General features: G+C 41.8%; 2 protein-coding genes across 2 annotated transcripts; both read right to left on the reverse strand.

Moving 5' to 3' along the window:
• Nucleotides 1-590: 590 nt before the first annotated feature.
• tvp23b (trans-golgi network vesicle protein 23 homolog B (S. cerevisiae)) lies at nucleotides 591-7,893 on the reverse strand. Its single transcript, XM_054749485.2, has 7 exons — nucleotides 7,767-7,893; nucleotides 6,708-6,772; nucleotides 5,641-5,785; nucleotides 3,515-3,604; nucleotides 2,450-2,575; nucleotides 1,100-1,228; nucleotides 591-1,023 (listed from the first exon to the last, which is right to left on the reverse strand). The coding sequence occupies exons 1-7, from the start codon at nucleotides 7,776-7,778 to the stop codon at nucleotides 997-999; spliced, it is 594 nt and encodes a 197-aa protein (XP_054605460.1). The 5' UTR covers nucleotides 7,779-7,893; the 3' UTR covers nucleotides 591-996.
• Nucleotides 7,894-10,350: 2,457 nt separating this feature from the next.
• Nucleotides 10,351-21,454, reverse strand: trim16 (tripartite motif containing 16). The gene is made up of 6 exons (XM_015962170.3): nucleotides 20,595-21,454; nucleotides 16,296-16,391; nucleotides 15,864-16,097; nucleotides 12,912-13,083; nucleotides 12,454-12,537; nucleotides 10,351-11,448 (listed from the first exon to the last, which is right to left on the reverse strand). Exons 1-6 carry the CDS (start codon nucleotides 21,267-21,269, stop codon nucleotides 10,844-10,846), a joined length of 1,866 nt encoding a protein of 621 aa, XP_015817656.3. The 5' UTR covers nucleotides 21,270-21,454; the 3' UTR covers nucleotides 10,351-10,843.
• Nucleotides 21,455-22,779: the final 1,325 nt, after the last annotated feature.

A 22,779-nucleotide genomic window follows, 5' to 3' on the forward strand; every position in this document is an offset into this window, starting at 1 on the left:
TTTTATTCTTTTTGGTATATTATTATGAAAGTGGAAGAGTAGAAAAACAACCGAGAACTACATTCATAACATTACATTATCTTATTTGCTACTCCTGTAAAATTTCCAAATAAAAACCTATAGCTGGGATATTCAATTCCGGGTCTGGAGGGCCGGTATCCAGCATGTTTTAGTAATTTCTCTGCTCCAACACACTTGATTCAGAGATTGCATCACCTGTGCAGCAGTTCATCAGGCTATGCAGAAGCCTGCTAATCACCTGCTGATTGAAATCAGGTGTGCTGCAGCAGTTCAAACTAAAACATGCTGGATACCAGCAATCCAGAAGCAGAATTGAATAGTCCTGAATGACATTTAGGGGTCAGCAAGAACGAAACTCACCCAAACATGCCTTTCCTTCATCTTAACACAATAAAAGTTTTTTTTATAAACACTATAGTTGTGGAGTGCTTACCCCAGCTAACTACAGCATTACAAGCTGAGGGAAATTGACTCCCTCCAGGGGAGATCATTTGGATTTACACTGGTCACAGGTGTGTTTAACATGACTAATAGGATTGTTTTGATGGGTTAATAAGAAAAACACACCATTCGCAAAAATTACAAATGTATTTGCAGACAAGAAGTTGGTTCTCATAGTTTGTATACATATTTACAAATCTGAACACACTGTTATGGATGCAAAATGTATTCATACAAACGCTCTGATTAACATTTTACAATTACATAAACTAGTTCTAGGAAATGAAAACAAACTGAAGATAGATTCATGAGGCTCCAGCACAAACTAGTCATTTGAATGATTCATGCCTGTATGAGTACAGATTTATTAATCAGTTTCAGTTACTGAAAAAAAGCAGCCAAACCTCTACCTTTACAAAGAAAGTGAAAAGAAAAAACTTTAAATTAAACACAAGATAGGAAAAACAAAAGCTGTTATGTTGAGGAGGTTGAACTGTGTCCACTTGGTATCATGTAGATGTGTGGCGCTGCTCTCTACGACTCCTCTTCTTTAGACAGAGTCTGAAAATAAAACAGTTTTCATAAACACACACGAGGAGAAGATTCTTCGCTGTGTTTCACTCAAAGATCAACTCACCTGTTTGAGAAACTGTCTGCCAAAATAATTAGTGGCCATGTTCCTTAAGCTGGTCTTTGCTCCCACTTTACATTTGACGTATCCGTACAGGTTGGCCCCTTGCAGCACCAGACCCATGATCACCAAAGGCTGGCACAAATACAGCAGCGTCATCACTTAAAAGCTGGGAAATCAGTCTGTTCCTGCTTATTCAAGAACATCCACATTATAAAAACAATCCTCAAAATGTTTTTCTGAGGGTCAAGGTGGTTCTAACCTTTTGATCGTTAGTAGCTTTTGTACGTTAGCTTCCATTAGATCAACAGACCCTTTTACTGTTTGTAAACAATATGACGTCAGCGAGAATGCGCGCGCAGCTTGGCAACAGAGAATGGCGTTGTGTCAGGCTTTATCAAGCTACGCTGCGGGGTTATCACCGGCAAATCTTGAATGTTATATTATTAAACTCACTTTAACGAATGGCAACAGACTCCCGGAATTCTGTGGCATTACGGAATGGGTGGAAGATGTAGGTGCGTGGCCAGATATCCAGTGGCCCGATATATATACGTTTTTAGTGGAGAGGCCCAGTAAGTACACACGTGAGAAGCTACGGGCATACAAATCGTTAGATGCATACAACTATGTTGTCTGTGGCCACGTACAGAAAGTAAAATATCACGACATAGACTCTGAGTTTTGCGTCTTGAAGGCAGAAGTCCTTCCTAGCCAAAGACAAGGACGCAAGACTGCTATGTACGAGGCTTGGGTCATAGTAAACAAACCAGAGAACTACGTCTTCACAGCCAACTGTACCTGCATGGCAGGGTGAGTATGGCATAGGTTTCTTTTTTTAGCGTGCTCAGAGTACAATCGTGTTAATTTTAGAGAAATACAGTTTATACTAATATGCAGTGGGAAAATACAGATGAATTAGAATGAAATGTTAATTTGAAGCATGAAATAAAGCGCATACATTTGTTTAATTCTGTCATTTTGATGTTCCAGACTTGGGTCATGCTGCAGCCACGCAGCAGCAATTTTATTCAAAGTTGAGCTTTGTGTTAGGATGGGAAAAACACATGGGAAAACGCCTCCAATTTTGTTGAAACGGATGTGCTCCCTTCGGAATTCTGTCAAGTTTCAGTCCACTGATTGAAGAGAAGCGATTCTGGCATCCATACACGCAACAACCCGACATTTTTATGTGCTCAGAACTTCAAAACAAAGGGTTTAAAACGCTGTTTTAGTATCGAGTGTGAATGAGGAAGCCTTCACTCTCGTTGCCAGTCTGCGCGCGCAACTTTTGATGACGTAGGTAGTAAAAGGGTCTATTGGACAAGGATATATATATTACATCAGACAGCTTACCATCCATTTAATCTTGAATGAAAACAGAACGCTAAAGGAAAAGATGACCCAGAGGAAAGGACAGACTATCAGTCCGAGCCAGAAGATTCGAGATTCTGAATCAGATCCTTGCTTCTTCGAAGTACTCTGGAGAAAACAGGATATTCTCACCGTTAGGATATCTGTGTGAAGCCTGCTAACAGGAAACATATGCACTTGTCAAAATCACATGGTTTAAGATGTCAGCATTAGGGCCCTGCATTGGGACTGAGATCCAACCGAACACAAATCTGGTGGAAGTGGGCGATTTTGAGGCAGCTGTGGGAGCACCGTCCTAAGACCATTGGTCAGATGAAGGATAAAGCTGTGGTTGATAGTAAAAATGAAGAACTGGACAGAAAATCTGATATATGGAAAAGCCTGAAATGAAACACTGTGAATGTAAGCTTATTTGATGACAAATTGTGTCTTCTTTGATTAATTAATGGGTGGGCAGGTGGAGGCGGGGCTGGATACAGATACAGTGGGACCCCTGTGGGAGTGATGGGAACAGCTAGCCTAGTGAACTAGACCAAATTCTTGCTTTGTAAAGAATGGTCTAGGCATGCTCCATTGGAACCTCAGCAGCTCCTACCAGGACTCTGGCTAGCCAATCACAGCTCTCTAGAGGGGTTTCAAACACATAAAGAGCTGTGATTGGTCCATAATGGTGGGCCAATCATAGTGCTCTATCTGCTTAGTGAACAAATCACAGAGCTTTATCCGCTTTGTGGGCCAATCAGGGCACTCTATATGCCTGGTGGGTGGGATGATGCAACAGAGTGAAACAAGAGTACGTCACATTCATTGTCCAGTGGAATGTGGAGATCAACTGAAAGACAACGGTAGAACCCGCCCCACAACCGAGAGCCGTCAATGGAGCATGGCCAGACTAAATAATACATTTATTTAGTCTGGCTTGCCAGGCTAGGGAAGAGCAGTAATGGTCAGAAAATCAGCAGGAGCAGGATTTATACCTATACCTGCGTAGGGCTCTAGTATCAGATGGAGTTAGTGTTTTACTCCTAAAACACAAACGTGAAGTACCTTCCTGGACTCAAACACCCAGCGGCTTCGCCCATCATCGTCCACCTGGTTCCACCACCGCAGCCCAACCATCAGCCTCCCAGTGACATTCTGAAACCATCATTCAGTTCATAAACATGAATTCAACACACTGAAGTCACAGAAGCATCCTCCTATTGACATGTTAGAGGTCCAGGGACCTCATTTATCAACCGTACTTACAAACAGATCTGAGTGTATTTTGTGCATGGAAACGATTTCACACATTATGTGATGTCTACCGATTTGTACTTGTGCGTAGAAATATTCCTAAGGAACCACAGTACTGAAGGTCTCAGTCGTCGACACGTGTTACACATGCACAAATTATTTGACCCAATAAATAATTATGTCAGTGGAAAAAGTTTATTTATTTATTTAAATTTTTTTGTTTGCATAATTGGTGCTAAAACCAATAAAAGACGCACCCCCAGTCCCAGACACCCCCCAGTGAACCCACCTCCGGGGAACGTACGGATACTCCAAACTCAGACCCTCCACCCCATCATCCCGCAGGACAATATCAATGATCCCCCATCATCGCTATGTGATGGAACCGATCAAAGGAGCCCAGAGAGATTGATTTGAAGTAGAAGCAGAGGCTGTATCAAGTTTAATATGATCTAACAAAAGATTTATATGCTGGTTAATGCAAAGGGTATCTCTATTTTTCCAATTCATGAGGATAGTTTTCTTAGCGATGCATATGGCAGTCAGAACCACGTGAACCAAAGATGTTTCAATCGGGACATCATCCAGGTTTCCCAGTAAACAAAGAGAGGGGACGGTTGGGATATGATATTTCAGACACTGACAGGTCTTCACATACTCTACGACAAAATTCCTGGACAGGTGGACAGGACCACAGGGTGTGAATGTAATTATCAGGAATGTTGTTTGTGCAGTGTGTACAGGTGTCAGACGACACAAACCCCATGCTGAACATCCGATGACCTGTATAGTGTACTCTGTGTAGAATTGTGTACTGAATTAATTGTAAATTGGAGTGTTTGATCATTTACAAGTTTTTAAACAAGTTTGGGACCAGAAGTTCTGGTCAAAGCTGACTGATAGATCCACCTCCCATTTTTCAATAGGGATTGCTATTCTATCGTCTATTTTGGACAGTGTCTTATACTTTAGACCAGTGTTTCCCAACCCTGGTCCTCAGGGACCACTGTCCTGCATGTTTTATATGTTGCCTTTTCAAACACCAGTGTTTCCCTGCTGCCACAAACCTGACTGAAATGAATGAGGGATTAACTAGTATCTGCAACACTTGATGTCCTCCCGAGGAGCCAATGTAAATCAGGCGTGCTGAAGCAGAGACATGAAAAACATGTAGGACAGTGGTCCCTGAGGACCAGGGTTGGGAAACTGCTTTAGACAGTAGTTTGGGGGGTTTGAGATAGGGATGCACCGATGGATCGGCATTTGATCCCAATCGGCCGATAGCGCCCCTATCGGCTTTGATCGGAGTTTTCAAAATAGATCAAAGCAGACCGATCAGACCATTTTAGATTAGGTTACATTTCCTTTATTCCCAGATTATGTAGTTTGTAGCACTCATTATAATGTTGTAGAAAATTTCTGGCCAATCCACATGATCGGTATCGGTGATCGGCAGCAAAAAATCTGATCGGTGCATCCCTAGTATAAGGTGGTGTTTGTAATTCTACTTTTTTTAGCTTAAATTTTTGTTTAACTACAGATTTAATTTGGTGATATTCTAAAAAGCCATTCTTATCTATTCCAAATTGGGAGACTATTCTGTTAAATGGGATGAAGTCCAATCCTTCATGTGCCACCGCACAGTTCATAAATCAGGTTTTTGACTCTTCGTACACACATTCTAAATTTTATTCGTAGGGAGGAATATAGGACAGTTTCTACGAACATTTGATAAATGAGGGCCCTGGACTGTTTCAGGCTCAAATCATCACTGTGATTTAATTCTTCTTTGTTTTTGGTCTCAATATATTCAGGTTTCCACAAAGTGAACATATTTATTACTAAGACACCAAGACGTTAAAAGTACAGATGTGATATTTGCTACTATCAGTAGTGAAAGTACTCTGTTAGATTACTTCACAGAGAAGGGAGCAAACCTTGACTGTCCAGAAGTCACAGGAGAGCAGAAGGATTATTGTGACCATGGAGGCGATGAAACTACCGCTCAGAAGGTCACAGAGCAGGTAGACGAGAGCGGCGCTGACTCTGAAGAAGAGGTGGAAGAAGGATGCCACCGGATGCCTAGAAACGGATATACAACAGCTTTAAGGAGGTAATCGTACTGTAGCTACAGATAATTGGCTTTGATTAGCGAAGCCCTCAAAAAGTTCAAGCAGTCAAACTATAAAGTAAGAATTTGATTTGACAATTAGGATTATTTTTAGTTTCTAGCACTTTCAAAACCTTGAAAATACCTTAATAAAATCCTAGAAATGTCAACCCTGTCAAAGGCAATCTTTGATTAAAAATCAGCGAGTCACTTTATTATGAAATATGACAAAAACAGACACATTTTTATGCGTAAATACAATTTAAGAGCAAGTCACCCCCTACCAGAGTCAAACTCCGCTCCCACTTCCTGTTTGAAAAATGCAACAAATGCTGTTGCCTGGCAGTGAGAGGGTGGTGCTGCTAACAAATACACAAGTTCACAACAGCATTGTGACATCATAATGTACCTGCTAACGTCATAGTGTACCTCTTAGCCAATAGCAATGGCAGATTTTAATTCAAATGCAGTGCAGAGTTTTTACCTCGACGGCGGAACACTGACAGTTTTAGGCCGAATGTTAAAATTTTAACTAAGATACACTAAAGTGTCAAATTATTCACTACATATGTCTACAGCTAGACATTTATATAGTTTACCAGCAAAAAAATTTGTCAATTTGGGGGTGTCTTGCTCTTTAACCCTCCCACTGTCTTTATAGGCGACCCCGCGAGGAAAGCTGACCATTGAGCAGGATTGACGGTTTATCCCTTGAGGTCCACGTGGCAGGGGTGAGGTGGTGCTCACTCCTCATCCCTGCCACATGGACCCAAAGGATAAACCATCGGCCCTGCTCAGTGGTCAAATTTCCTTGCGGGGTCACACCCATTAGAACAGTGGGAGGGTTAAATTCAAGCAATGAAAGATAAACTCATCATTGCTCTGCAAACTTACTTAACACCCATCTTCGACTTTCTCCCAGCATCTTCTTCTGCATCGAACAGAGAGACATCTTCATCCTAAGGGGCAAATAAGGAAAACATTTTCATCCCAGAGGCACCAAACCAAAGCCCTCATGTGTCAGCATTCAAGCAGAGAGTCAGGCATCAAAGTTTGTTGTTCTGAAAGTTTCCAGCAGCTTTCGCACCAGCTCTATATGGTGATGTACCGATTAAACACATTTCCACTTAAAACGTATTTTCCGAGGACACAAGCCAAGAGTTATAGACATCTTTGATTGACGACTCAATATCTTCTTGCTTAGTGACATTTATGGACGTTATCATCCTAAACTTCTTGGTGCATAAACTACTCTTCCATCAAGTCTGGAGAATTGTAGATCCAGACCTCAGGATTACACAAAGGTCTGGCTGCTGGGAGCAGAAGTAGGCTAAGATAAGCACAGCTTCTGCCTATTCCTTTTTTGGTTGCAATTCACGATGATCTTCATGTTGTTTAAATTTTTTCTGATAAAATGTGATTACCAAAACAAAGAGGGAAGGTAACAGAACCGAGTAAACAACATTGTGCGGCGTATTGATTTAAAGCAGCTGTTTAGTGTTAATATCGTTAATATATTTATTCAACTTTTACACACAACTAATAAAACAACACCTTACCACGGAGGGGTTTTAATCCCTCATAGGTTCTTGTTTTTATTTTTATTTTATTGTTTGTTATGACAAAATAAACGGGCGGATAAGCTAACATTACCCAGTTAGCCAACACACGAAAACTACAGATTTTAGCTGACATTGAGATGTGATTTACAGATTTGAAACACAAAAACTAAACATAAACATTAATGTGACTTATTATTTAGTAAACATGTTTGCGTTTAAAAGCCTGTAAACATTTAGCTGCTAACACGCTAATCCCATTAGCTATGTTTAGCTAACAGAACCCCGCACAAGCTGGGAGATGACTAGTTTCATTCCACCACATGACCTGGATCTTCTCTCTCTGGTTGACACATCTTTGTTTAAACGATAAAAGTTCATACTTATTACTTACTCCAGCCAACATGTTGAGCACAAAACTACCTCTTCCTGGTTACATGCTCTGTTCCACGTCAAGATACGTGTCGGTCATGTGACCAAAACGTAATGGGGAGTCTTCCTTTTCCGGTTCGCTCTTGGGTCCTCTGAACGAATAAAAGCTCATGTAAGTAAAGTAAAGCCATAAAAAGTATTTTCTGCTATTTTCATGTTAAACGACTTATGTAGAGGTTGAAGTATTAAATCAAGCTTAATGCACACACACACACACACACACACACACACACACACACACACACACACACACACACACACACACACACACACACACACACACACACACACACACATATATATAATGCAACTGTTATGCATATCATCGCTGTTGTGACACAGACCCCCCTTACTAACAAAGTAAAAGTATTATCCAAATATGCTCAAATTTAATCTATCCAATTGGTGCAGTTACTCCGTATGTTTTTTTGATTTTGAGTTTTTATAAACATGTCCACATGAAGAGGAGTAAGGAGTCTACTTTTGAAGTAATGAAGGAGAAACTAGATAGTTGGGTGAAAATAAAGAGTTGGATTAAAAAGTTGGCTAATATTTTATTCGTCCAATAGAATTATAGATAACCAAAATAAAAGGAACGCAAAAATAAAAAAATAATTATTAAATGCTTTGTTCTCAGATGAATGTTCTGACAACTGGATCACACAATAAATATGAATGGAAATCACATTTATAAACCCAGGGAGTTCTGGATTTTGAGTCCCATTCAAACTTAAAGTGTAAAAACACACTACAGGCTGATCCAACTGTGAAAATGTCCTTAATACAAGTCCAATCTGCATCTGTTATCATGGTGACTGGGTGGGGTTTCAGGCTAGCCACGTTCGGAACTTTGGGGCAGTTAAACCAGGATTTTCAAAAGAAAGCCTGGTTTTGGGATTAGCTCACTTTCTGGAACAGACCCCAGGTATCCCTCTCAAGATAACACAGTTTAGTTTTTGTTTGCTTTGTTTTACCAGTGGTTTTATTTTTCACAGTTGCATTGTGGAAATTTAGAGAAATTGGGAAAAAAAATGGTTTCCTTTTATTTTGTTTCTCTACAGTGAGCATCATGCCAGCACATAGCAAGACCTCCATCCATCCAGAAAAGGGTGAACACCATCTTGACATCCTGTTGATCCTATAATCTGCTGACCTAGCCCCCCAGCACCGGTGATTTGTTGCATTTAGCATAATGTCAGACATAAATCACACATCAATGACAAAATTCAGCCGCCCCACACTGGGTTCCAGGACACCAACACATTTATCATAATGCAGCTGTAATGGCTGGTTGTCCTGCATTGTCTTGATGCTAAGGTGCTGCACCAGGATCTCAGAAGTGAACCTGCTTTCACCTAAACATCATTTAAACACACATATGTGATGCCAGCATCTTTTCTCCCGCTTCTGTCTGAATGATTTTTACTAAATGACTCAGATAGCAGCAGACATTATCCACAGGAAGCCCTGTGGCTTCCCCTTCTGTGATTACATCTGCAGCATTATCTGCTGTATGCTTCAGGCTCTGAGTCTTTACCTCGCTTTAGCTACTGCTCTTTGGTTAGAAAACAGATTATATATATATATATATATATATATATATATATATATATATATATATATAATCTGTATATATATATATATACACAGCATATGCTGACAGCACAAGTCTTTCAGACACCGATCATGCATTTTCCATGCTGTATGACACTTTGATGGGCCAGTTTACCAGTCAGATCATCATACACGTTTTTAAACAACCACATGAGACACCCTTATTTGTTAATTTGAAATAAAGTTTAGAATTAGAAGGTGATAAAGTAAACCAGGATCCCAGCCCCACCACCACCGGGTCTCATGTTGTGAACTGTGACGTTCATGCTTACATGTTGAGGTGTTTTTTTTGCATAGTAGAGCTACTCCCTGCCGGGTGTAACTCTGCTCTGCCTTTTTTCCCCTCCCCTAATTCTCCTCATGTAATCCCCTCTTCATCTATTGAAATGAGCGTCGTTATGGCTGCTCTCGTGGTCTGCCTGTATCTGTTCTGTCTATATGTGTGTGTAACCTTGGTCAGGCTGTTCTGTGGAGTCAAGTTCCTATGCTCTGGTTCGCTGGAGCGCTGGCAATAAAATTCTCTCTGATTCTGACTCTCTGACATTCATCAGTTGATTTTTGTGGATGGTAGAACATTATGAACACAATCTACAATCGATTTCCTCGTACTTTGCCATCTACCTGCTGGACTGACGGCTCCCCTGATTGTAGTGGAGGTTTTGATGTGTGCGCAAGTGCATAAACTGCATACGCTGCACTGATACGTATGGCGATCTGTCAGAATACCACCATGCCTCTGGCAGCCGTTTGGTGGTTAGTCATGTTTCACACTAAATGGTGATACTGGTTACAATGGTTAGACAAGTCAAGTCATGGTTTAAATGAGTTCTATTCTCCTCTAAACGGTCAAACATGAGAAGGTTCATGTATGAAATAACAGAGATGGGTCAGATGGCTCCGAGGTTTATGTTCACCATAGAGTTCTGACTGTAAAGCGGTCAGAAATTGGATTTATTATCAGGTTAATAACATTTGCCAATCCGCACCACAACCAACACATCAAAGACTGTACCAACTGTTAGAATGATTCCAGTTTCTGTGGAAGGACATAAAGGGGTGGCAGCTTCTGCAGAGATGCATTTATCCATTTGAGACTCAAACAGGTCAAACTCATTTAATAACCCTAATCAAAGTAATAAAAGGTTACAGAACTGTTTACCAAATGATTCGTCATAAAAGAAAAAAAAACTACTAAAATACATATTGTCTAATTCTATAATATACTTAATTCTTTATACTGTTTTTTTATTTGCATAGTAAAAATACAGAACATTTCTAGTAACCGTAGTTCAAAAAGCACATTAAGGCATCACTCAAAAATATGAGATGATGTAATTTCGTAACACCAACGATCAGCTGTAAACAGGTTAAATGTAAAGAATTTCCACATTGCAGATGTCATGTGAGCGTTTGTAAACTTTACTTTTAGGTTTGTGCAACAACAGCTTCGTTGAGAGGTGGCGTAGGAGGGGAGGGGCTCTTCAGAGGTAAAAGCTCCCCAGGTGACACCAAGGCAACAACATTCTCCTTCTTGGACAGCCAGAAAGCTGGGTAGAGCGGCTCGAGGAATTCTGCCTCGTACTTGTGGATGAGGGTCATGGTGTCACCCACTCCATAGAAAGCCAGGAGGCCTCGTGGGTAGTCAACGTAAACCCCAATCCGAGGGAACCTCTCCACATTCAGTGGAGTCTCCACATCACTGTGCCAGGCTGAGAAGGTGCGTCCATTCCACTGGAGACACCAGGAGAAGTTGTTGCCTGTGATGCAGCTGTTGCTCTCGCTCCCCTTACGGTCGACGCTCTTGTAGGTCAGGCCGATGTGCACTCCATCCCCGCTGATGTCCGCTTCAAAGTAGTGGCGGTCCAGATAGAAGCTCTCTGCCGCCAGAACCTGCCGATGGTGCTCAAACCTCTCCGGTACATCAGGATAAGGATGCTGCCAGGGTGTGGTGTTGGTCACCTTCCTGTTCTCCTCAGTCAGACGGAGGAACTTGTGGGCAGTTTCACCATCGAAGCTCAACTGAGAAGAATCTGTAGAGGATGACTCAGCACGTCAGTCATGTTGCATAAGGAGCACAAACAGAGCGGCGTTCTGGATCGGTTTTCTTCACCAGAGCCACAGAAGCTACATGCCCAACAGCAAAGCTGTCTCCGTGTTTACAGTTATGGACACCGCTCCACCCACCCATTCAGGTGTTTCAGAAAAGGCATGGATGGGCGACTCTGGTGTGGAGGAACCTGACCTCACAGAAGTTCCCTTGAACACACTCCTACAGCTCATGGAAGGTTTGATAGAGGAGCTGAAGTTTCTACAGGATTAAGAAAGGGAATGTTCCACAAGGCCGGTGCTCCAAAACCGATAAAATTATCAATATTCTAAACATTTTTCCAGGTTGCTCAATAATCTTCCAGTTAAAAAATATGCAATGAAGTTTTACATGTGAGCTAGTTTTCCCAACGAAATCTTTGGTCTGTGTTTTTACACCGATAGACACGTGTCTACGTTATTTTTAAAAACACATCAGCAGTCTAATATAGGCAGTTTAAAAGACACTCAGCTTTCTGAGGTGGTTGGAGTTTTAGTTTCTGATGAGCAATGGAAGCGTTTAGGTTGGGGGGCTCAGTGATCCGTTTCTGGCTGCTGACAGGATTAAAAAAATCTAAATTTAAAACAGCACCTAAGACCTGCTCAAGATTTTATTTCATCTGATACATCATAAAATTAGCAGCATTCAAACTGTTTAGATACGTGAAAGAAAAGAACACAAACCAGCCACCCCGGGGGCTCTCAGCAGACAGGGTGGGGTTATTATAAAGTCAGACAGCTTTAAAAAGGAATCATTCACTCGGACGTAGCTGTTCTGTGCACAGACGCACCAGGACTGGTGTCATCTCAATGTCCCGTCTGTCCTTACAAAATCATTCATGTATCTGTGTGTAATTCAAGCTGGATTTGCATTAATTGAAGCTAACTAGTCATTCTAGTGTCATTGTGGTTTACAAACGTGTGATTCTACTCAGCCAAACAACACTTACATTTCAGGAAGTCATCTCGTGTCTTTGGATCCGGTAAAAACCTGTTTCGTTTGGCGTGAACTGTTGTCTTTATCCCCATTTTGTCTTAAATGAACAAAAGAACAATCACACACACACACACACACACACACACACACACACACACACACACACACACACACACACACACACACACACACACACACACACACACACACACACACACACACACACACACACACACACACACACACACACACACACACACACACACACACACACACACACACACACACACACACACACACACACACACACACACACACACACACACACACACACACACACACACACACACACACACACACACACACACACACACACACCTTAACAAGTCTGAACACATCCAGACAGTCAAAGAAGCATCTGAACGCCTTACTTCCAGCAGATTGCTGCTGAGATCTCTCCGCTTCTCTTACCATTTTTACACGTCCCTTTGACCTTCTCGATGTAGGAGGACATCAAGATGTCACAGAGCTCCTGTGTGGATTCAATGACCACCTGGCTGAAGGAGTCCAGGCGATCCATCAGGCCGATATAGATCCCAGGCAGAGAGCCATCAGCAGCGTCTTTCTTCCAGTTGGCATACTCCTGGAATGCAAACACGGTGGTTCTGAGTAGAGCTGGGGGAATTCGTCTAATAATCGATGCATCGAGATGCAGACATAAATGATTATTAATCGAATGAATGAATCGATTATTATGTGAAGTAATTTGTTTAACCATGGCATAAATGCGTGATTCTAAAGCTGCTCCAAATACATTAAAGGACCTATTATAGATTTTATCAACTAAATGGAAGGCAAGAATTGGGCCCATCCTACAAGTTTTCAGCATTTTTCAAGATACGGTTAGCACCTACAGAGCACGTTTCTCCAACAGCCTTCCTTAAATCATCTTAATATATTTAAAATGTTTAGCACTTTTACATTGTCCTCAGGGCTGTTGTGATTGAAAAGCTTTTGGGGGATGGTGTGCTTCGTCAGAGACGTTTTGATAAAAATGGCAAATATCTGACAACTTCTATTCATTGATGAAAATAAACCCATATAAAATATTCCTGATGCATTGAGATATCAAATCAAATTGAATCACTGACATGATAACTGTAATTGAATGGAATGGTGAGACTTGGGGAAATTCACACCTCTAGTTCTGAGGGACATGTCACAAAACCTGTCACTTCTGGTTTATAGGGACAGTCTGAGCTAAAGTATGAAACTAGCATCATCCTTCACGAGTGAGAGAGACGGTGGGTGGAAGCTGATGTTTAGATGTGTAAACTTATAAAAGAAAGTCTGAGGAGAAAGGTTTCCAATTTTTAAATGATGCTTCTACCGTGAAGTCTACTTGAGCTATAGAGCTCCAAAGGGGGCGGGGCTTTCACACCCATTTCTCTTTATTTCCACAGTCGTCTAAAGAACATTAATTGTAGGTTTTAGTGAATTTTGTCTACATTGTGTGATGAACCACCATCTACATGTGCTGTTCCTAAAATTAGAACATGATGACAACACTGATTTATTTCAGTAATTCCATTCAAAAAGTGAAACTTGTATATTAGATTCATTCATTACACACAGACTAATATTCCAAATGTTTACTTCATTAATTTTTATGATAACTGACAACTAATGAAAATCCCAAATTCAGTATCTCAGAAAATTAGAATATTGTGAAAAGTTCAATATTGAAGGCCCCTGGTGCCCCACTCTAATCAGCTAATTAACTTAAAACACCTGTAAAAGCCTTTAAATGGTCTCTCAGTCTAGGTATTAGGCTACACAATCATAGGGAAGACTGCTGACTTGACAGTTGTTCAAAAGACGACCACTGACATCTTGCACAAGGAGGGCTGGACACAAAAGGCCATTACTAAAGAGGCTGGCTGTTCACAGAGCTCTGTGTCCAAGCACATTAATAGAGAGGAGAAGGGAAGGACAAGATGTGGTAGAGAAAAGTTTACAATAATAGTGATAACTGCACCCTGGAGAGGATTGTGAAACAACCCAGTCATACATGTGGAGATTCACAAAGTGGACTGCAGCTGGAGTCTGCTTCAAGAACCACCACACACAGATGTATGCAAGGCAGGTTTCAGCTGTCCAATTTCTTGTGTCAAGCTACTCTTGAACAAGAGACAGCATCAGAAGCGTCTCCCCTGAGCTAAAGACGAAAAAAGGACTGGACTGCTGCCGAGTGGTCAAAGGGGATTTTCTCTGAAATCAAGGTCCCAGAGTCTGGAGCAAGAGAGGAGAGGGACAGAATCCTCGTTGCTTGAGGTCCAGTGTAAAGCTCCCAGTCAGTGATGGTTTGGAGTGCCATGCCATCTGCTGGTGTTGGTCCATTGTGTTTTCTGAGGTCCAAGGTCAATGCAGCTGTCTATCAGGATGTTATAGAGCACTTCAAGCTTCCTGCTGCTGACCAGCTTCATGGAGATGCAGATTTCATTTTCCAACAGGACTTGGTACCTGCACACAGCACCAAATCTACCAGTACCTGGTTTAAGGACCATGGTGTCCCTGTTTTTGACTGGCCAGAAAACTCTCCTGGCCTTATCCACATAGAAAATCTATGGGGTATTGTGAAGAGGAAGATGCAATACGCCAGACCCAACAATTCAGAAGAGCTGAAGGCCACTATCAGAGCAACATGGCCTCTCCTAACACCTCAGCAGTGCTACAGACCGATGGACTCCATGCCACGCTGTAGCTGCAGTAATCCAAAGGAGCCCCAACTAAATATTGAGTGTTACGTGTTCATACTTTTCACTTTGCAAACATTTCTAAAATTCATTTCTTGCATTGGTCTTGACTGATATTCTAATATTCTGAGATACTAAATTTTGGATTTTCATCAGTTATAATCATCAAAATGAAAAAAAATAAACATTAGAAATATATCAGTTTGTGTGTAATAAATACATCTAATACACAAGTTTCACTTTTTGAATGTAATTACTGAAATAAAATCAACCCTGAATGAATTTCTAATTTTATGACCGTCACCTGTAATGTCACTGTGACCAAACCACTCATTCTGATGTGCACAGCTCCACACCCACAATCAGACCTTTTACTGGTTCTGGGTTTCTAACTGGTTTTCTACAGCTTCTGGAGGACTTATGAACTATGTGAAAGAAACCGAAGATTATTGAGTGAATAGTCACTCATGTACCACCTCCTTGATATGTTTTTAATCTCATGAGACCATATTTTGGGATTTTACTATCCCAGTAATAAGAGTGTACTGGTTTCTAGAAGAAATTGTGACTGCTGATGAAACTGAGCCAACTCATGGCTAGAAAAAAGAGATTTGTGTATTTTTCAGTAAAGTCCCGTATGTCCTGGAGTTCTAGGCTCTGCTCATACCTGCAGGAAGTCCACATCATTCTGATTCTTGGAGAGCTTCTCCATCTGGGCCTGAGTCTTCTTAAGGTCAGAGCACCTCTGCTCCAGGTGAGCCCGGATGCCCTCGGCCTGCTTCAGCGCCTGGCTCTCCTCGCCCTCCAGGATCTCCGTCACCTCCTTCTTGGCCCGCTCCACCTTCACCTGCAGTTCCTGAAACTGAGCTTCGATCACAGCTCGGACTTCCGTCACTGAATGCTGTGAAAGATAACGTGACTCTGATTACCCATAATCCTACAGGAGAAGGATTAGCTGAGATATTATCATAAACCAAGCGTGACTTTACAGGGAAATCAGTTTGGGCGTATTTGAAATGTTTAGAAATAGTTTTTTCACAAGTGTCTGACCGGAGACACCCTCGAGTCACTCAGGCTGTGAATCATGACTTATGTTTACCTCAATAGAAACGGTGTTGGCTTGGAGTTTGTTGATGGCGTTTTCCGCTGCTGTCACGGTCTTCCCCACATCGGTTTGTTTCTCCTTCAGCTCTTTCTGTGATCACAAGAAACCAAAAGAGTTCAACACGCTTCCTCGTTGAAGCCTCATAGTCATGCTGAAAATATGCAGCTGGTTATCCGGCAGATGTCAGGATTCAGAGTTCTCCTGTTTGTTTCGGTTTTCTGAGAGGGTGATTTATTGTCCTTTGTGTCTTTCAAACCTCTGGCTGGTTTTCAGTCTAACAAGTGTAACGGAATGAAATGACTGTTTTCCACCTAAAAGTCATTTCCTCCTCTCCTCAGCAAGAACTAATCTGCATGAGATATTGCCTCAAGGTCTCATGCATTTGCTTCTAAACTGTTTTCCTTTCCAGCGCAAGAGAAGAATGAAGACAAAGACTCTTCCTTTTTAATAAATCAAAGAACTCTATTTTTAAAAAGTGTCAACAATAAAATGTGAACCAATTTGTGAAATGAAAATATTAATTACTTTAAATATAATCCTATAGAATATAATAAGTAATATAACTTTAAATGTTTCCACTAGGACTGATCACGCGTAGCATTAAGACATGACACATTGCCTTTACTGATCCAATCAGAATCTGCCAGATCTGACGGAGGCGTGGTTTTGGTGGTGCTTGGTAAATCTGTCATCTTTTCATTCGACCATAAACCAAAACATCAGAAGTATAAAACTATGCCCACGTCATCTTTAACGCCAGTTCAAAGCTTTCTAGAGAAGTTGTCGGGAGTGGCCAATCCGTAACTTTCCTCTTCCGCCGAAAGAACCAACGACAAGCTGGATAAAATCTGTTGCATTTTACCAACCAAGCAACGGTTCCTTTCAGAATAAAAGCTGAACTCATTGACCCTCCGGGTCCATCTGACGCTGTCAACCAACTGTCGCTTTTTACCCGGAGACAATCCAAAGACTAGTCTGTCGTACTGCTGACGCTGTTTCATCGGCTCCGGTACCGAAAGAGGGGTTCGAGGACCTGGCATTCTGGATCTGTACGGAGGTCCCATTCTAAGGGTATGTGTGAAGCGACAAAATGGCGTCTTATGCGTTTATGAATCTCAGAATCAAAGCTTAGCGCGAAGACATCACCTTCACTCCCATCAGAACTAACCGTTTCCCCAGATTTGCTGGTTCTGAACAACATTCCACACGACACCATTCTCCGTCTCACTTCAACTTAGTTACACCATACATTTAGTGTTTAAAGTCAGTCTAGTTTTAATTTGTTTAGTAATAAATCTTTAAACTTTTAAAACTTGACTCTCTCTCTTCTGTTGTCTCTCAGTCAATACGAAGTGTTACATAATCCCTGCAATAAAAAGTTCCAATCTTCTGGTTAAAAGTACCCAAAGATCCATAAGATTGATTCCATATTTTCTATGGAATCTCATGTCTCATGGTTCATTAAATAACATGTAAATTAAACCCTTTACACAAGTCTGGTCTAAATTCCTCGTGCAGGTCCAGACGACTCTGGAGCTGAGGATGTCATTCTGAGACTGAGCTTTGATGAGAGTTCAGACCTGGAGGGGGTTTGAAAACAAACAGAAACGTCAGTTTGATTCTATGCATTAAATACATATCCTATGGCTCAAATACACGAATTTTCTGCCTGGACACATTTTAGAAAAGATTGAGAAATTGTCCTTCAGCAGACTTTAGTGTCACTGGTAGAAATACTCAGAATTTATATGCAACAAAAAAAGACAGAACACCAACTGGTATTTTCTCTGAGTAGACACAGAGGTAAAAGATATTAAACACACACTTTGCTACCAGATTCATCGACCCTTCATGTGAACGAACGGTGTAAATCATTTTCTCTGAAATGCAATAAAAAAAGTTTTCTCTTGATTGGTCCTTAAAGGTGCATTATGTAGAAATGAAGTAAAAATTACATTCTGTGGTACAATTTGGTTCCTGCAACCACTTTAAACAACTCTGGAGCTTTTAGCTGGGCTGGCCATCGTCAAATTACAATAGTCGGCGCTGCAGTATTAGCTCGTGGGAGACACGGCAACGCCACACTCACTGTGAACAGTAGTTATGTCCCTCTTTCCTTTGTTTAAGAAGGAGAAAAAGTGGCGATCCCCAAAGCCAGATGGATATGAAATATGTTTCAGTATAACCTTCCTTCTAAAATGACATCAGATCAGACCATGGATATAATTTTCACTTTAGAAGTGGAGGGGACACATGGGGGGTGGGGGGTATCTTTACAGTATGCTCTAATGGCAAACGGGCTTCAACACAAACGGTTGCTTTCCGCTTGGTCCTAGAGCTCAACCACTATCAATTTAATATAGCGTAATATTGTTTTTGGATGGTAAAAAGTGCAGGGGTCAAAACTTGACTTTGGAAAAAGTGGGGGGGACATGTCCCCCCTGTCCCTGTCCCCCCAAAAAAATTACGTCCATGCATCAGACTCTTTTGGGATTTTCTCACTGGGAAATTCTCACTTTATTCTTAAATACTACAGTATACCTTTACAGGAGGTTTTAACTAACTTTAATAAGAGATTAGAGTCACTGTTTGACTCATGTTGTCTTTAGAATCAGCAGAGTATCAAATGACTGAAGATGTAGATCAGCTCCTACAATCAGGTCAGTAACTCAAACCTGAAACTGCTGAAGGGAGGATTTCTGCACCAGGTCAGACATGAAGTCAACTTTCACACCAGAAACATCAAATGTCCTCCAACATCAGCAGAAATCTAACCAATTGACAGGAAGAGGAATCTGAATGGAGTTGAATACCAGGCAGGTAACCAAGGTTTGAGGGTAATTAATCAACATGATTTATGTTTAGGTCAAATAAACAACCTAAAACTAACTTTTGGATTAACACAACTCCACTGACCAATGGGATAGAAATATTATTTTCTGCAGAAGAATGACAAATGTTAGATATATCTGATTGCAGAAGTAACTTACAGTTGCATGTAATCATGTAAAAAGATTCCAGTGAGACTTTTATGGAAATGAGCAGAAACGGGAAGGTTTGACAGTGACTTTTCCTAGTTTCAACAACTACTTTCTGTTTGCTTGTTTTTTAATGTAAAGAATAAGATATGAAAACCAAAATTACTTAGAAAATTAGAATAGTGAAAAAAAGTAAACATTAGGAACATGAGGTGTCACACCATCATCAGCAAATATACCTAAAACACCTGCAAAGTTTACCTGAGCATAAACCGTTTTGGTCTGGGTCAATAGCAAAGTACAAATACTTCCAATACTTGACTGGAGTAACTATGTATAGCAACATACTTTTTACCTCTACTTCATACAATATAAAAACTAGCCTAGTTAGTCCATTTCATTTGGACTTGTTAATTGATCGCAATGGTTACAGAAGCAACTTTAATGATTGCATGACGTCATGCAAATTCCAGGTGAGACTTTTAGGGAAATGAGCAGAGTTTTTTTTATTGTGAAGATTTGTAGTTGAAGCAGCTACTTCCTGTTTGTTTACAGGTAACACGTGCAGAAGAGAAAACATTCCTCTATTGGCACTGACTCAGATATTAGAACGAGCTGTGGCTGAAACTCTGGCCTGATCAGAGAAGGACTTCCTCAGACTGGACTGGACCTGATAATTAGATTAAACAGATGTTTAAAGCAACTGGGATGCCCATAAGCCAAATCTCTTGATAACACCCGACCCTGAGATCATGTCCAACCAGGGGCGTGTCCAGGGAGTGGCCTGGGGTAGCACATGCCACCCTTGGAATCTGATTGGCCACCCCAGGTGCCACCACACTAATTTACTTTTAAATAGGCTTTTCATTGTCCACAAAAGGCTTGGGGGTAAAACAAGAAAAGCATAACCATTGGTGCCACCCATGCACAAAGTTGTGCCTCACCTGGGCCACCCCATTTTAAAAGATCTGGACACGCCACTGTGTCCAACATATACTGACACTAACTAGCTCAGGTTTGGGGCTAGCAGGTGAAAAGTTAGGCATTTAATTGCTTCATTCATTAAGTCAAACTCGTTGATATATATTTTTGTTTAAATATATTTTATAGCAAATATAAATACATGTAGGCCTGCATGCACTGGTCTGGTAGCAAAAGAGGCTTGATGCATGGTGGCGTCAGCATGAGGAGCAGGTTCTCCAGCGGTCCTAAGGAAGTTCCTTTGATGTTCAGAGCCAGATTTAATGGCCACGACACAAGAGGAGGTTAAACACTATTATTCTAACGTTAGTTCTGTTCTAACTGGAGCACTTGCCTCAATCCGTCTCCGGGCCTCCCCCACCGGGACCGCAGTGTGGCCCCGGTGCTCCTCCGTCACGCAGTCTTGACAGATGCAGGACCCATCAGCGGAGCAGAACAGCTCCAGGGGCCACTTGTGGCTCTCACAGGTCCGCCTCTCGATGTCCCCGAGCGGCTCCACCAGCCGGTGGTTCTGAAACTTGGGGTTCTCCAGGTGGGGCCGCAGGTGGGCCTCGCAGTACGAAACCAAGCAGGTGAGGCAGGACTTGAGAGCCCTGCGGGGACTCTCGATGCAGGAGTCACACACCACATCGTTAGGACCCAAAGGTTCCTCCTTCTGCTCCACAGTTTGGACGTGCTGTTCCGTCTCCGCCGTCTTCCGGTCCACCTCTGGTTTTTGGGGATCGGACTCATTCAGGTCTGCTTGCGTTCTGATTTGTTCTGGTGTGGAGTCCTCCTCCTGACCCAGGTCCTCTTTCCGCTCAGCTGCTCCGTTCTGTCTGAGGCCGTTCTCGGGATCCGGTTCCGCGGGATTCTTTAGACACGTCGGACAGCTTTTGTCTCCGAGGCAGGAGACACAGACAGAGTGTCCACAGGTCAATTGGTCTCCGGTCATCTTACCTGAGCAGGACGCGCACTGCTGCGGGTTGCTGGAGCTGGTTAGTTCCGGTCCCGGTCCTGGTTCTGTCATCGGCCCTGTCCAGTTCTCAAACGGGGGCAACAAGTTGAACCACTTTTGACTGAAAGCACTCCGCTGACACCACCCAACCTCCCACTGGGCGGAGCGCACAGCCCAGAACCAGGAACACAAACCCAGATTAGAGTAATCCCAGAGGACCGATCTGTGGTATTTAGGGAGGTTCTCTCTCAAAATAGGAAATTAAACAAAATGTTTTATTATTAAAGTAAATTATGTCTTCACCTGTGTGTGTGTGTGTGTGTGTGTGTGTGTGTGTGTGTGTGTGTGTGTGTGTGTGTGTGTGTGTGTGTGTGTGAGTGAGTGAGTGAGTGAGTGAGTGTGAGAGAGAGAGAGAGAGAGAGAGAGAGAGAGAGAGAGAGAGAGAGAGAGATTTGTGTTTTATCGTTTGGAGTCAAACACATTTTCATAAAGCATGGCGCTGATCACGCATCTTTGGTGACTCTAGCGCTCTCTAGTGGCCGCACAGAGCTGTTCTGTTTCCTGCTGGACCTCATAAACAAGCCCAGCTGCTGTTCAGAGACGTTTAGATGAATAAATAATAAAACAGCTTTGAGTGGAACGTTTGATTATCTATCATCAATGAGCCTGTTACTTCTTTGTATTTTATGTGTGTCTGCTTCTGCATTTTGTTCTGCATTTTGTTCTCCGCTGATTAACATGTTTGATTTGGGCCCTCTTTTATGTTGAATCCATTCCACAGTTTTCATTGGTACACTCAATCCATCCACTCAATCCAAATGTGTTTCACACATTTGTCCTTTACCAGACTGTTTAATCTATCTTGTAATTTCCATTTTGTATTTTGTAATTTGTATTTTGTAATTTGAATTTCTTTTATTGTTGATTTATTCAATATATTTACTTACAACTGTACCATGTTCAGCGCTTTGGGCTTCCTGACAGGGTTGCGGAAGGCGCTTTATAAATAAAGCTTTGATTGATTGATTGATTGATTGATTGATTGATTGATTGATTGATTGATTGATTAACCTGGAGCCACGTCATTAAGTCTCTCTGCTTGCCTGTGGGTTTGCAGACAATAAAGTTTACTTTGACTTTTTTTTTTTACTTTGACTTCATTTGTCTTAACTAAACGCGCTTTGTTTGTTCACAGAGGGCTGAAGTTTCCAGTCAGTGATGATGTGGGTCTCCATGTCCTCTGCTGGTGTTGGTCCTCCGTGTCCTCTGAAGTCCACGTTCCACACAGACATCTACCAGAACATTTTAGATCTTCCTGCTTCCTTCTGCTGGCAAGCTTCATGGTGATGCTGAATTTATTTTCCAGCAGGACTTGGTACCCACCCACACTGGTCAAGGTACCATAGCTGGGTCAGTGATCCTGGGTTTACTGGGCTTGATTAGTCAGTAAACTGGTTTGACTTGAACCCCCAGAGAGTTTATGGGGTATAGTCAACAGGACAAAGATACACCAGACCAACAATGAAGATGAGCCACAGGCTGATGGCCTCCATGCTGCACTGATGCAGAGCCGTGTCCAGGA

Source organism: Nothobranchius furzeri, chromosome 16 (assembly GCF_043380555.1).
Source record: "Nothobranchius furzeri strain GRZ-AD chromosome 16, NfurGRZ-RIMD1, whole genome shotgun sequence".
NCBI classification, from domain to species: Eukaryota; Metazoa; Chordata; class Actinopteri; order Cyprinodontiformes; family Nothobranchiidae; genus Nothobranchius; species Nothobranchius furzeri.